Source organism: Anabas testudineus, chromosome 5, assembly GCF_900324465.2.
Source record: "Anabas testudineus chromosome 5, fAnaTes1.2, whole genome shotgun sequence".
NCBI classification, from domain to species: domain Eukaryota; kingdom Metazoa; phylum Chordata; class Actinopteri; order Anabantiformes; family Anabantidae; genus Anabas; species Anabas testudineus.
In genome coordinates, this window is record NC_046614.1 from 21,275,514 (window position 1) to 21,292,404 (window position 16,891).

General features: G+C 41.2%; 1 protein-coding gene across 2 annotated transcripts in view; it reads left to right on the forward strand.

Moving 5' to 3' along the window:
- igsf21a (immunoglobin superfamily, member 21a) overlaps positions 1-15,543 on the forward strand; it is a 151,044-nt gene extending 135,501 nt beyond the window's left edge. The window contains exons 7-10 of one of the 2 annotated variants that reach the window (XM_026350021.1): positions 3,998-4,098; positions 7,044-7,236; positions 10,244-10,282; positions 13,484-15,543. In XM_026350021.1, the coding sequence (XP_026205806.1) occupies positions 3,998-4,098; positions 7,044-7,236; positions 10,244-10,282; positions 13,484-13,560 (410 nt within the window). In that variant the 3' untranslated portion in view covers positions 13,561-15,543. The remainder of the gene's footprint in view (positions 1-3,997; positions 4,099-7,043; positions 7,237-10,243; positions 10,283-13,483) is intronic. The other variant, XM_026350022.1, reaches the window with a different exon arrangement.
- Positions 15,544-16,891: the final 1,348 nt, after the last annotated feature.

Sequence of the window (16,891 nt, forward strand, 5' to 3'; positions counted from 1 at the left end):
AATGAAATTAACGTAACACTAGTTCTTCACGAAGGAAGCTCGTACGTTGGGTCACCTATGGCGATCTGAGCGATGTCTTGAGATCTGCAGCCTGCAGTCTGTGCCCATCCATTTAATGTTGGCATTAGTTCGCTTTGCTGTTGTCATTTTGGTTGACTCTGGCTGCACTTCGTCAATGTCCTTTGGCGAGCACAGCTTGTTGAACTTGTCTCAGCACTAGCATCTTTGCAAGCATCAGCAAAAATGTGGTTGGCCCAAAGATGGTACTTAAAACTTGTTTTGCTTGGATCAAAGGGCAGACCATCACTGCAGCATGTGCACACAGGTTTGTGTGCTGTTCAGCACACCGAGTGATGTCATCGCATTATCCACTTTGGACTGGTCCTTAACCACACGCTGCCATGTAACCATCCGCACTGTGTTAAAAAATAGTAATGCATAAAAATGTCTAGTTTAACCACGTGTTAACACCTTGAAGTTGACAGCCCTACTAAAAATAAATGACAGTGATCATGTTTATAATAATACAGTGAGCTTTCACTCCTTTCAAACCGTGCCGTTTGACTTGGTTTTCCTTGTGTTGTGTTTTCTTTTGCTCTTTTTCTATAAAACGTGTTGAAATACATCGTTCAACCATATTTAAGCAGATGAGACAATCCAGTGTCTAAAAAAGCCCTTTAGCCATCATCTTAAAAACTATTGTTGCACTTGATATTGTTATCTTTGTTCGAATAGGAAAACCTCAAACCAGAAAAGCATATTTTAAACTGTAATTACTGTCACTGTCATATTCCCCAAGTGGATAGAAATACCATTCATCACATGCAAGACGAAGACGGGAGCATTATTTGAAGGTATAATGGTATGAGCTGTCTTCTCCAGATAAAGTATTGCAGTGCGGATTCTTACAGCTCTTTGCCTCTGTCACATGTTGATGATAAAACAGATGACACACCCTGAGGGAAATAGGCCCTGTGAAACTCTTGCTAAATGTCAAAGGTGCTAATATTTTGACAAGCCTTTCTCTCAGTGTGTTTGAAGTCATTAATTTATCACCACCTTTGTTCTTTTGAAGAGATGGAAGCAGCATCACCAGACATGTTTTTTTTTCCCCCCCACCACCTAAAAAAAAGAACAGAAAATGTGCATTTGTTGATTCTAATTAGAGCGCACTTGAAATTCAAAGCATTCGCAGACCTGCTTGGAACTCGATCCATCTTGGAATGGAAGAGCACAAAAAAGAAATGGTTGTAATTCTGTTTGGACGTCAGACTACAAGACTACAATAGAAATTAGACTTGGCTCATATCATAGACAAAATGGCGGACTAATTTTAGTGTGCCTACTTGAGCATTGTTTAACTCAAATCGAATGGGACCACGTAAAACACACACGAGGATTCTCATTACGTATTCGTTTATATTATGCAGCTATAAGTGAATAATTGTGCTCAGTATCTGCCTTACTGTATGTACATGCACACATGGTCTCCACAGACGCACCTTCTCTCAGTTCTCTCAGGTATGTTTGGTCAGGAAATGAAAAGGAGGTCTTACAGTGCCCATAAGTAATAAATCTTTCAGAGATTTAATATTGCCACATGAGACAGAGCGATGGTCTGACAATCGACCAGTGTTGTATTACATTTCATGAATATTCATGACTGGCTCTGTGCTCACCATGAAAATGGACCTGAAGCTGGCAGTGAGCCTTGAGGGGGCTAAAAAGTGCTACACCTCGATGAGGTCATGAGGATAATAGCCGGGCCAGTCTATTCTGCACTCGCGGATTACGTTCATGAATAGTGCATCAAAGACAGTCTTTAGATTTACATAGGCGAGGTGTGTATTATGCAGCACTGAAAGACAAGTGTTGGAATCCTCATTTCATACACTGTACAGCAGTGAGAAGAGATCCAGACCTCCTTACGTCTACACTGTGACAATCAAAGAGCAGATGCATAGTTTCAGAAAGATTGCTGCGATCTGTGTTTGTGCACACATGTATGTGTTTGGTTAATTCAAATGTCTGTGTGTCCTTTTCAGTTTGATTATGCAAAAATAGCTCTGTTCGTGTTTGTGTGTCTGCAGCTCAGTTCGACAGTCACAAATGTGTTTTATCTGTCTGCTTCAGGTCACCTCGTCCAGTGTGTTAGTTGTCTCCATGAAAGACATTACACAACTCTGGATTCACCACAACAGAGTGGTCCAGCAGTCACTCAGGCCTTTTAAATTCTGTTGCTTGCCTCTCCAGATTCTCTGTTTCAACAGAGCCAGTCACCCAGCTAATGCGACAGGTTCCCCTTCAACTGCGTAAGTCTGTTGTGCAGCTGGGCAGACCTGTTGATGTCTTGGCTTGGTATTAAAGCACACCTGATGCAGGGTGCGCAGTTGTTTTTCTGGAGGGCATGTTTATTCTCTGACCCTACCTGAAGTGATAACAGTTCCTTCTTGCAAACTGAAGAAGTTTGGGGCTTAGGTGACGCTCTCGTGGGAGTGTGGCTCATTTCCCCTGTGAAACCTTCACCCTCAGAGACAGGCCGCGTTATGTCCATCACCCCGCAAGCTGCCCTAATCAAAGGTGGTGACGTAGGATGCCAACTGTCACTGTTGGAGCAAATCCCAGAAATCAGCCATCATCTTCCCCTACCATATGCCTTGCAATCTCTATGTGACGCCATGACACCAGTATTTAAAAATACCCTTCCGTTAGTGTGTGGGTGTTGGAGAGATATTGCTTCACACTGGCATCCCAAAACTAGCCTGTGAAATGTCATCCACATTCGGCATGAGATGAAACACTTAGACTTGTCGAACTGCTAAACTGGTGTCTCTGGTTGGGTTGCCAGTATGAAAACATGAATATTTTGCTTTAGCCCTATAAAAGACTTTATACCAGTTCTGCAGCAATACCTAGATGTTCTGGACAAATCAATCTGTTTAAACGAAATAACAAGTTGTCAACTGGTGCTGAAGGTTTTCTAAAATTTAAATAAATGAATTACCTTAATTTTCTCTTGCCATTCCATACAATTCAGTGCAATTTGCTTCTGTTGTGTGGTGATCACTAGCTCTAGTAAGGAAACATGAGCAATGCCAGATGTCCAGTCCTGTTTACAGGTAGGATGTGTCCTAATCCATTAGTCTGCTGCAGGCTTGTAGTCAATGAGTGCCTAAGAAAAGGCTGTGCTTCATTAGCCACAGTGGACAGTTTGTTTCCAGATTAATAGCTAAAACTCAGGTCGTTTATCTCTTTATATATTTATACTTGAGTTTAACTCATCAATGAAAGCAAAGCAGCCAGTGTGATTTATATTGAGACGTCAAACCAAGTAATTGAAGAACTCCTGGGGTGGACTTATACAGGCTTTAATGACATGATGCCCTTAGCTGGATTCTCATGCATGTCTGACATGTGCAGCGGTACTATATGTGACCGAGTTATCTTCAGAGGAACTCGTCTTCATGGCCATAATGCAGTATGCTGTGCAGTTTAGCCGTAATGAAATATGTTACCTTCCTTATAGCATTATGGAAATCACTAGTTTTATCTCAGCAGTACACACAGGACGCTCACTGGGCCCTCACAATTGTAGAATATTAGAATCTGTCTGCGCTCCCTCGTGCTCGCACCTCATTGTTTTAGAAGGTCCAGATGAAAGCTATCTGGGGGCCGCTGTCCACACCACGACAAGAGAATTAGCTCTCTGAGTGTCCCTTATCACACTGCCTCCACACTCCACCCAGTGCACTCCCATTCTCCTCTAGTAATGAGTATCTACCCAATTTAGTTCCTTTTCTCTCTAAGGTGGAATAAATCCAGCACAGTCTTTCGGATGAAAGAATCTACGGGTCCCTCGTCTCTCGCCCTGTGACCTTAATTGACAGGAAATTGTATTTGTCTCCCTCCTTCTGTGACAAACCAGGTGTCCAGCAGGATTTGCTCCCCATGCTCAGTTCAATGACCTTTGTCTCTTTGTCTTTTTTTCTCTTTTCAGCTGCTCCTAAGGGTCCTAAACTCTTGATGTCCCCCAGTAGGGCAAAGGTAGGGGACACGGTGCGCATCACTGTGCAAGGTTTCCAGGTAGGATCGCCTGGGGTAAGTGCATGGGGTTTTATCAAAATGAAGGGCCAAATTCTGTATAGAATAGGATGTGGCTTGTGCATATGTGCAGTGTGAGGGACTAAGCAGTCAGTCAGAGGAGTATTATTAACCCAAATATTAGTGTGAACAATCACATTTGGCGCAATTGTGAACACAGTGTCAAGACAAAATGTCACCTCCTCCTCGCCTCTGAGCTCAAATTCAGAAAGTGAGCGATACCCAGGGGCAGTGAACATGCTAAAAAACTAAAATGACTGAAAGACCCACAAGGGAAACATTTATAGCTGTCTGACTAGACGATGAACACAGAAATCACAGAGAGATGGCGTCACGATAAATTACTATTCACTGTGCACGTATTAATAAACTAACATAGAGATTGAATGTAAATAATTCAAAATGCAACTTCACTCTGCTCTGCACAGCTCAAGGTGTTTTAGGTTAGACTCATGCATGTGATGTTTGACATAAGCTCTGTCTCTCCCCTACCCCCACCCCTCCACCATCCTGATCAATTACTACACCCATGGTTTATACAAACAATCACCTTAAACAATAGCGTGCTAGACTAGAACACATAAAGCTAAAGAAATCTATGTTGTCGTTTTTGTTTTTTGTTTTTTGGTTTTTGGCTGCATGAAGCAGCTAAAGGGATCAGCAAATGTGAATGTCTTTGTGTCACTGTCATCCCTGGAGAGAGAGAGGGGGAAAAAAACAGTCCTCAGTGTGAATGGCCTGTGGATGGTCCTGATCTCTTTGACAGGAATGACACATTGAAGCCTTGCAGCTGGAGCTATTCAGGTGAAGAGGATAGAGCTAATCCTGATATAGGACAAGTTAATGGCCCACAGTACAAACCACCTTTGTTACTTCTTTTTCCTGTTTGTCGAATGTGTTGAAATGAAAATTCAAATGTGTTGTTCCATTTTATTCCTATTCTCACATTCATATCCTTATTTAGGTCACATTTCAGTGCAAAATATACCGTATGTTATGTAGATTCAGTGCACCAAGCTATTTTTGAAGACTTGTACATGTGTCCTTTACTTTGAAGAGTGTTAAGATTGGTTATCATAAAAAGGCTGTAGCATGCAATCAGTCGGGCCCTTTGGCAGTGTAGGCATCCGTGCAGATTGATCAGGATTTTTCCCTTTTCCTTCACTGGACCCTGGCTTTAGGGTTTCACTGCTAGATAAGACTGTCAAGACTGATACTTCTACCTCCTACTTTTCTGATACAATAAGATGGCAGTTTGCCCTCAGTTTATTCTCTGAGCGAGTAGGGGCGATCATTCTGTGCCGTTGTGATTTTGTTTTCCTTGTTCTTATTGCTTTGTGTCAGATTACATAGTGCACTGATGGCTGCAGCAGCACCTTGCACAGATCCGTTTAATTTGTACAGACTCTTTGGGATAATGTGACATTCACTTAAACCTTTTAGAAGTTTGGACTTTTTTATCTTAATTTGGCCTTTTTTCCTTTCTTTCCTTCACATTTCTTTGATAGTTTTAGTCGGCTGGCAGACAGGAAACATGGGAGAAAAGTGGGAGGAATGGCATGCAGCAAAGGTCCCCAGACAGAAACTAACCAGGGACACTGTGATTACGTGCCGTAACCATTCAGCTACCAAGGCGCTCCAATTTGACCCTTCCTAAGAGTTTATTTTCATTTTGAAAGTCTAGGCAATTCACACAAGTTTCATCACATTAGCAAAGCTTTAAGTTGAGGATATTTGCTCTATCAAACAGTTTCAGTAGGCCACTAAAAATTGTGAGGGGCATCTTCACGCCAAGAGTGTTTAGAGCAGTTCCTCTAAACTGTGAAGTGTTTGGTTTGCTTGGACATGGGAGAATGCCATCATTTGAACTTGGCCGCATGCCAAACAAGTGTACCGACAGCACTGTCCTCAGGGAACGATTCCAAAATGTGCATTTTTGAGTGAATGGAGAGGGATGTTTACATCTGATAGTAAGGCGCAAAGGAACAGTGGAAGGGCAAACTACAGTCTGGACTGTTTCCGCTGGATTTGTTGGCTCTGATTTGTTTCGCCCTGTGAATATAACAAATAAACTAGCTTTGTTTTCTGTATTCCTGCACCTCTGCACTGAAACTGTGGTTGAGTAGAGTGAACCAAACTAAATAAAACAGTGAAGTGAGCTTTTGTAGTCAGTTATATCACATTAAGGACATTTATTTTACGCCTACTTCATTTTATTGTGTTTGTGTCACTCGAGTGACACAAACACACACAATGTATTGTGTTGGTTATATTGTCGCTCTCTCAAAAATATCAACTCAAATATTATTTCATTACTGTCTTTGGGAAGAGATAAATCATTTTGCCTCATTACATGTTCCTTTTATTTCCCAGTGATCTTCTCTTTTCATAAGGCTAGACCCAAAAAGGAACCTCTTTCAGTAGCAAAAACTTTCACAGTATGAAATGGATGGTATACAAGATATATACACTGTATACTGTGTGTGTGTAATAGTAAGCAGTGTGTGTCATGAAAGGACTGTGGTGTGAAGATGAAGAATAAGCAAGCCCTTGTATCCCAGAGGTGGGGTCATACTGTCCAAGAGATTCACCTCTTTATTGTATCATCTTATTATCTATGAACATGTCAAGAGCAATTCATGGAGGGTTACATCCTGGAATAGGAAACAGGAGTGGGTTCTATATAAGGCTCAAAATGTGAGGAGAAAACTGTTGTAAAGTGAAGTGTTGATTATTAATGCATGTTGTTAACTTGCTGTTGCATTAGAGAAAAAATGGAGCTTGTATTATTCATGTTTCCTTTGCTCTTAATCTCTTGGCTGAGACTCACAGACTTTCTCTGCACCACCCTCCCCGTCCTCTCATTCCCTCTATCTCGTTTTCCTCTCCTTTCTCTTCCTTTCTTTTCTCTCCATCCCATCTGTGTGCTGGGCGTTGTATAGAATGAGGTGTTCCCCGAGCCCCTCTTCACCTGGACACGGGTGGGGGGCCGCCTTCTGGATGGTAGCACCGAGCGAGAGGGGAAGGAGCTGATTCTGGAGAGAGTGCCAGCTGAGCTCAACGGCTCCATGTATCGCTGCACGGCCCAGAATCCCCTGGGCTCCACGGATACGCACACCCGTCTCATAGTCTTTGGTATGTGCGCTCAGCTTGGCAACGCGCCCTGGCCCCGTTCTGGAGTGGCTACTACACTAGCAGTTAAACTGAAATCACATTTAACTTTGATCAATTATTCAAAAGATGATGAATATGAAACATTGTGTGTGTGTGTGTGTGTGTGTGTGTCTGTACGTGTCTGTACTTAGCTCTGCAAAAATTATCTGGAACACTTACACAATTACACAGTTAAATGTCACAGAGAATTACATAATTTTGCAAACTGTATTTCATGTGTCTACAGTGTCTTTAAAGAATACTACATTTGTGTGACCACTTTTAGGTATAAATCATTAATGCAGCTAAATGTGTGATTAATAAGAGATTGTATCCCTAATTGGCTCAACAGCACGTTCTTTTCAAGGCTGCACTTAGTGAGGATAACCATTCTCTAGCTAGGGATTTAGTGACTATTCCATCAATGGCACATCTTGTACTGCTCTCACTTGAACACCAACAGCCTACTGTGCCATCAAAGGCCCATGGTGGAATCAAACGACCTTTGTTGTTGACAGCGTTAGAAATGCACTTTGCTCAATGGCCAAACCAAGATAACATGTTCACCGCATCCTGGAAGTTGTTCATTTACTAGCGTTGGCGTGTGAGCTCGATGGTTACAGGCTCTATTTTATCCGTGTGCCCTGCTCCTAGCCTCAAGATCTATTCAGAAATCAGTGACGGGTGTTTTAAGAAGATGATACCTGTACAGCTAAATTGATGTTAGGGTCGTGTTAGTGGCACTGCACAAAAAGGGAAATAGACCTTAGTTTAAAACATTGGTGGTGAGCATGAGCTGTGGGAAAATACTAAGCAAATGCTGCTTTGTGTCCTACGTCTTCTTAAGCTTTGTCTTTTGAATAACAAATAGAGACAACCACCACCTGCTGGTCTACAGATCATGAAGATTTATTTCTTAGTACAACTTTTTTGCCCCAACAAACACAAGAACCAGGGGTCTAAGTCGCCTCTAGTGTTTTGCGTCATGGTCCTTGGCTCTTTTTAAGTCAGGTATTTTATGTTAATGTGAAAACATGTTTGAATAATGCCCCACTGTCTGATTTGAAGGTCGACTATTATAACAAAAATCACAGTAACACTGTGAACATGCAGATGTAGTTTGTATAATCTGGACATATAGATAAATGGATTTTTAAATGTATGTATGTTTTATGACACTGAAGAATATTAAGGGTTTGACTGGGACAGGGGTCATTAATTAAGACTCTTAAATCCTTCGTTAATGCAGCCTGTGGGGGAACTTAACACTTCTTTCTTGATGTCATTATTTTCCACCACTGTCCCACAACAGTGCTGCCAATCCCTCTTGATGCTAACTATTATGCGAGCATTGCAGCTCCGTCCATAATGACTCTGTCATGGCTGAATGGAGCCATTACAAAACATTTACGCACTTTGTTTGTAAAAGAGACTTATTTTGAAAACTCAGACAACATTATTATAGATGGATCACGCAGTTTTACACATTCCTGGTCTGAATAGGACTTTTGATGCTTGCACTGTACGATAGTCAGGCCGAATATGAGAAACAGGAGAAATATCTTCTTTTTTTTTTTTAAAGCAGGAATACGTGTGGTAACACACACATGCTCTTCAGCCCTGGAGTGCCCTATTAACGTAAATCAGGTCGACACCATTTTCATGCTTCATCTATTCTGCAACAAAGAATATTGTATCCATCTTTTTTTTTTTTTAAATCCTTCTGCCTCAAACACTTCTGTGAACGGGGTTTAAAGTATGTCCCAAATGTACAAATTACTGGGCGGGTCTAATAAGAACCCACTTTAAGGGGAAAGTGCCACTTCAGGGAGGTGTTACCTTGGGAGGCGTTTTGCTAGGAAGAGCACTAATGTCTATTTAACACCCTGATGCACCCTCAGGTATCATCGGCTATGTGCCTAGTATGGCCCATCTGTCTGCCTGCTCCTTGTAGATTGCTTCCACTCACGCTTTGGGGAAGTAAATGGTGATTAAGTGACCTTGGCACCATCCCCCATGGCCTTGAGATTAGATGCTCCTCTTCTCTTCCTGCTGGGGGCAAATAGAAGTATTTGGGGGATCTCGCTTGGCAAAGTGTTCAATATACATTATCAGGAATAATAGAGTATAATGATGACTTGGTATGGAGGCTCTCGACTTATGAGCCAACGCTTGTGTCTTGATGATGTACATCTTGAGCCACCGTCACTGATAATAACCTCTGGAATTACTGTGAAGTGAGTCACCACTGTGGAGCCGGGCACACACACACACACACACACACACACACACACGCAGATAACCAAACTGCACACACATGCAAAAACTCACAGATATGTATGCTTATGTACATTTGCTGGGGCAGGAAGCACAAGCATATGCAAAGTGCCCACACTAATTCCTCTGTGTCCTCTGAGGAGCTGCTATCTTAATGTGGCTGCAGTGAGACCAGAGGAGTTTCACACTGTGCTGTATATGTACCTTCCTCCAGCTCATATGTGAAGTCTAACATCCAAAAATAGCTCACAAAGTGGAATTTAGGGATGTTGCTAATGCTCTGCGAGCCCTCCCGCTTCTTCCTTTGCAATTACTTTATCCCTCAGAGAACCTAAGAAATACATTGTCAGTGTATTGTGCAGGTTAGACATCAGAACTACTCGTTAAAGGTGGAGACAATTTCTCCAAACATCTTTCCCAGACTGTCTGGCCACAGCTGTAGTTGCCTAGTCTCAAAGGTGTCCTGGTTGTTCTGGTGCAGTGCTCTGTGTTCCCAGTTCCATTAACAGGCCCATTCTTTCTCACAGGGGATGTGCCATTTAACATGTGCTTCAGCAACTTCGGAGTTTAGCTTCGATAGAAAGCCACAACCTCTGTCAGAGATCACTACTTTCCCCTTTCTTAGCATTTTTCCTCATACCCTTTATGCTAATATTCTTTCACTACACTGTTTGATGGTCTCACTGTTGATGTTTTCCTTTGTTTCCAACAGAGAACCCAAGCATGATGAAAAACACACAGAATCAGAACAGTAAGTATCTCAGCTGCAGAAATGGCCAGCTTGGACTGTGTGTGTGTGTGTGTGTGTGTAGTTTCATTAAAATGCGTCTCATGATTCTTGCCGTATCACTTGCTCGTCATATTTCCAGAGCCGCTGTATGTAATATGAGAACAAAATGTGATACTGCAGCCTGTTCAGTCAGAAAACGTGTGCAGACATCTGGCACTTATCAGAGAAGCAAATTCTTTGGGCAACTGTGGTTTCAGGATTCAAAGTATTGACAGGTGGATGTTTCTCATTCTGTCCTGAATGCATTGCCCTAGATAGACTGCGTGAGAGTGATTCAGTTAGGATTAATCTTTGCCGATGTTCAGTAGCAGAAAGTAACAATGACTAACCGAGCCTGTCACTTTTGGTTGAGTGAGATTATTGGTGTTTCATATGTGCAGTGGTGGCTCATTTGCGGCTTCTAAGATTATCATATGTAAAGATGAGGGATTGTCAGGAGAAGCCGCAGGGCTGTGACAACAACCTTTCCATCTCTCCCCTTTTTCTGCCACTTCTTTTCTTTTCTTACTTCAATCTTTGTCTATCTTCCCTTTTCTCCTCCCTGACTTTTCATACTTGCTTTCCGTCTCCTAGTGCCAACATCACTTCATTTTTCATCCAATTCTGTTTGCTCATTCTCTTTTCCATCATATTTATATCTTACTTTCCCCCCTCTGCCTAGCTCGCAATCTCTGATTTTGATGCAAATTTTCAAGCACTCAGGCCTTATGGTCAGTGCAGATTATGATGTAGTGTAAAGAAGATTCAATTCTGGCTAAACAGCCAGAGTCTTGTCAGATGGGCTTTTGAAGTGCTCCAAGACTTACCAAGATTGAAATCAGTGTGTGACCCTGCAGAAACAGCTCTCAGAGTTCAGCTATAGGAGTTAGGAACCATAAAAAGAAATAGATGAATTTATACTGTATAAGCTCCATTCCTCCAAGACTGATACTTTGCATGTATAAAATGGCAGCATGTTTAGATCTGTTTTAGAGAAGATTCCTCACTTTAATGCTGTAAAAAATATAAGTGTGCGCTGGCTGTAAATCGGAACTTCCATGAAACAAGAATTGCCTGTAATTGTAATGGTGTTATTTATTTAATGCAGAGGACTGTTGTAGATGAACTGGAAAAATATATTTGAATCATGTAATTGCAGAGTGTATAATCCTTTCAGCATGTGTATGATGCCCATGTTTGTCCCTGCATGCAGTGTGAACAGCTTCCCCAGCAGATGGCAAGTGTGGCTGTCTTTAAGCTGAACTGCCCTATTCACATGAGATTTATAGTCGTGGGGTCTGATATGGGCTTCACTCTTTTTCTCACTCTTCCTCCCTCTTACAAAAACTTCCAATATTTTTCTCTAAGTTTTTTCCCACACCCATTTCATCGCTCTCACTTCCTTTAGCTTTTTATTTTTTCCCTGTCTTTTGCTCCCTTTACCTCTCCCATCTCTCCTAGTCATATCTTAGGCATGCAAATCAGAATATGCAAATTCTATGGTGAGCGTAGGAGCAGGTGTGTCACAGCAAGGACAGAATCAGGTCAGCACGGACACACAGACATGCCTTGCATGCAAGTCAAATTGGTATACAACATGGCTCAGAGGTCACCACACACGTGCCCAATTGCTTAATGGCTGAATACCCAAGTCCTCGCCTGGTGTGAGTGGGAACGGCCACCTCAGTCAGTCAGTCTGGACTGTAACAGACGAGAACACTGTGCTTCCTGTGCAGGGTTATATTCATTCATCTTTGTCAGAAATCCAATCTCCCAGACAACTTGTCAAACCACGCTGTATGGCATGAACTGAATTTAATGAATGATGAGTTTAGATGACTGAAATTGAGGACAAAAATGTGACATGTTTTCTGCCACATAATACTGTACCTGTCAGCGTAGGTTGTCAGAAGTGTCAAAATGTTCAGGGTTGTCATCATATTGTGGAAAAGGCATCATCTTGGCTGAGACACAGTTGTGCAATCATAAAGCAAAATTCATTACAACTAACAAAGTCTCCTGCATTTAAATTTTTTTGGCAGCCATGCTGCATCTGTCATTTTCAGAGGTCAGGTCAGAGAACCAGCCTGCTAGGAGTGCAAGCAGATGTGTCACAGCCACAGTCAAATTAATATCAAGTTGGTTTGTCATGGAAGCTAATTTGACTTTAACTTCCTGTATGCAAAAGCAGTGCAAGGTTTAAGCTGGAATTTCAGGTCCAAAACATCTAAGGTAAAGTCATCTTTTATTAAAAAAAGAGCATGTTGCCACAGAAATCAGTTCCAGTTGTCTAAAAAAATCAGGTTGGCAAATGCACTGAGGTCTGAGCCAAAAGCAGAAAGCAAACAGATGGCTGGGTGAGCTGCATCTATGATTGTAGACTGGAAGGGAACCTCAGATGATGATCTTATGGTTGGATGAGCCCATTACAAAATGAGATGAAGTACTTATTGGGAAGATTGTTACTGTGTAATGTTGTCTAACCTGCATAAACACAGTGGAATATGTTGTATGTAAAATGTCAGTTTTGTGGAGCTGTTAATTCAGTGCAGTCATCATGAAGCTTGTTGTCGTTGTAGATCGATCCAAGTCCTCCTGACAATCATATGATGCTATTGGTCTGATCGAACAGCTGACATTCAGACCCGCTAGACTGCTTTACCTGGCAGCTCCCTTCAGCTTCCCGACATGGTCACACTTACATCGGAATCGTTAGCGTAGCCACAGACTTAGCATAACCTGGACAAATTGTTGGTTATGTCAGCAAATCCACACCCAGAGTCAGTCACAACTTTCCTCCCTTAACAGTTCCAGTTCCACAGCCGTCTCTGTAAAGTATCCATGAGGGAGCAACAGAAAATAATAGCAGCATAAAGCTGCTGTCTCTGCTGATTTCTCCTCTGTAATCTGGAATCCTTGCTATATGGCCCAGAACAACAAGTCCAACACATAAAAAATAAAAAGAAGTAGGGTTCATTCCTTGCTCCTCCATATAAAAAACAGTTATTGTAAAATAACCTATGAAAAATTCCAGATTACTTCAATTACATCTGAATGAGGTTACAAGTCAGGACAAATCAGAATAATGAGGCGTATTTGAAGACTGTTTTATTATTTTGATGTTGCTGACATGATGAATAGAAGACGTGTCCGTCTGATTGACTGTGTCTTTGGGGTTTGTAGATGGCGCCTCCCGCCTGGATGTGCTCGGACTAACGTGGACGGCACTTGTCCTCACAGTGACAGTGGAACTGACGTGAAACCTCTCATCTAAGACACTCATCGCACACATACTTGCCCTCCTTAAACAACATGCACACAGAAACCAACACGCACACACATTTTTCGCAATCCTGCAAGCCTTCTCCAGTCATCAACAGACCCTCCATGCGTCAGTCGATCAGGAAACAGCGCCCCCACAGGTGGGCGCACCACTGTTTTTGTAACGAAATAATAACCAACATAATGATATAAAAAGAAGAACGTGATGAACAATAACCACCTCCTATATATCCCTGCCCAGTTACACCTTCTTTTTTTTTTTTTTTTGGTTGTTTCTTGTCCCACGTCTGCCTGTTGATCAATAAAATCAGTTGATTTGAAACAGAAAAGAAAAAAGCATTTGGATTTTATTTTGATGAGTCGAAATGTCATTGGTGTTGACTGAAATGTGAAGAGTGGAACTGGCTTAGGCTTCGCCGCCATATCAACCACACCCGTCTGTTACATGTCCTGGGATGCACCTGATTAGCAACAAGCTGATAATCCACGGGGGAACACACACAGATGCTCCAAGAGAACATTCTTTTTTTATTAATATACAAGTATTCCTTTTTTTCTGATGGCTCAGAATGTACAAGAGGATTTAAATGCATACAAAACTATAAAAAAAAATCTCCTTTTTGAGTGTATTTTGTGTACATCAGTGTAAATATTGAAAATAATTAAAGAGGTTATATGGGTGATGGTGAGGGATGGTTGCTGAGGTAGCTAGAGTTTACACTTCTCCACCTTTGTTTGTACTTTCAACATACCCATTCAACACTGTCTCCAGAGATAATTCCTGGCTGAAAAGACAGAAACATTACCAGCCTTTCTGTTTTTCATTTGGGCTTTTTATATCTGTATGGCAGGTCTCCAGGGACAGAGTGGAAAAAAAAATTATCTAACATATGTCTGCTGTTTTGGGTTGTGGTGCATGTGACGTTTGAAAATGATTTCTCCTTTTGGTGTTGCAATTGACAGCACTGCAACTCATTGTCACTGGCCTGTAATCCAGTTATTTACTTGTGACATACTATCTTAAGTGACCTACATTGTGTACAATGCGTAACTCTTACCCAGACATTTACAGTACTAGTAGGATCATTTTAGCCACCATTCCAGGAAGGTGCTCACCTGAGGCAGTGTGTGTAAACAGGGTTGTTGGATTTGTTTCATTTCACCTGTATTAAAATGGAGAGATGATAAAACTCACACGCCTTGACTTTACTTAAAAATGCCGTGTTCAACATGTGCTTGACGTGTTTAGTTGCAGATATGCGTCATTCAGCAGTCTTTAATACGGCTAAAGGTAATACACAGTTTCTAAAAGTGCATCCTCCTGCACATCTCGACTGGTGCAGGAATTGTTTAGAATCTAATTTGATGTTAATCCCACCAAATGAGGGACATTTGAAAGACAGTTTGCAAGGAAATAGACTTGTTTTTTTATTCCTACTGAGCCATAGGAAAGTTCCTACACTGACTTCTTATGTCTTAGATATTTCTGATTATATTGACCCCAGCGTGACCTCTAAGGAGAATGTGACATTGCTGTTAACCCTTTGCAGTGTGTACACTTTCACACACAGTGAAGAAAAGCTTAATGCAGAGTAATCCTGCATTTTATGGACTTCACAAGAATTGCAATTTAAGCTATTCTAAGGACACAACATGTATTAAAGGATTATGGTTTAAACCAGGTGCGAGGTGAGAAGAGAGATTTTAAAGCTTAGGCGAGTAGAAAGGATAGACCTATCCATTTGGGATATCGGCTCACCTTGCCAAAGTACAATCCATATTTCTGCATTCTGGAAATGAGACCTGCATAGCACAAACATTATTAACAGATAGTCATTTTCACTTTGTTGTTTTTTTCTAGTGAAGGAAGCAAAGGGCATGAATTTGTGTCCACCCACTGAGCAGCATTATAAGTCAGCTATCATTTTAATTTTGATTCAAGAGGCTCTTCTGTGTGTTTGTTTTTTGCTTTTGCTTTTACCACTCACTTCCTATTCAAGAGACAGTAACATAGGTCCATCTTGAGTTTTGAATACACTAGAGAACATATAAGTTACCTTTATATGACTCTATCATCGTCACTATGCATGTGTGAGTGTGCAAATGTAAATGCTATATGTGTGTAATTAACAGTATGGATGAAACCTTTGTGTAAATTACAACTCATAACATTAGTTCAAAGCTGTCCTGGACCCAAAAAAAAGCCATCAGGCAATAAATATGACCGCTTTAAACATGTGGCTTCATTATATTTTTTTCATTTTGAATTTTAGACTTCCTATTTTATTCATGAATGTGAATGATTTCATTGTTGTCTTAACAGTAATTGTTTTCAATTATAAGAACATCAATGTGAAAACAAGGCCAGGCTCTATTGTGCACCTTTTATTCACACATGATGAAATTGTTCTGTTCTGCTCTTTATAAGCCAGTGCAGCTTAGTTTTATTTGTGACAAGGCTGGGCCACTCCTACAGATTAAGTTTGCATCAATGCACCTTTCTTTCATTTAAGTATTTATTTATTTATTTTATAAGAAAATTTATGATTCAAGAAATTTGATGGTCAAAAACTACTAAGCTTTATCTTTTGTGTAGAACTGACTATATGCTTTCTCAGCCATAGTACCACGCTTCACTAATCTCCATAGTGATTATATACAGCAAATAGCAGGACACCAGTTAATTTGTTGTGCCTTCTGTTCATGTTCAGTCACATGTTACAAACCCTCTAATGAATGGCACAATCAAGATGACGTGAACGTGCATCCAAGCAACAATGCAAGAATTATTTACAATTTAATTTGCTAGCAATCATGTTCAGAGTAGTATACAGGAGCTGCGAGCAACAGTGAGGATAAGAAGCTGCCTCTATGGCTCATCTGTGAATTATTCAGGAGTCAGCCATGCTTGCAGAATCCGGTTCCCTTTATGTCATTTGCAGGCACAGCTATCAGATGACCAAACAGCACCCATGTCAGCCAGGACACCTGACACACCCTCCGTATGCCTTTCGTGATGCACTTTTAAAATGCTCCACAGAGTGCTGTTAAAATAAACACTGCTCTGTTGTTGACTACAGCCTTGCTCAAGTGTATTATCAGCAACACAAATGACAGCCTGACAGCAGCAAGTGAATGCCATGCCTCGCATGTGATAGAGATGTATGTTTGCATCTCAGGATAGTGTATGAAAATCAAATGACATTGTCATGTTTCTCTGTAGACTGGAATTTCTAAGTTGGTTTTGGATTATTTACAGTCATGTGTGTTTATAATACCAAGTGACTGTCATTTAGTTGTCAAAGAGCA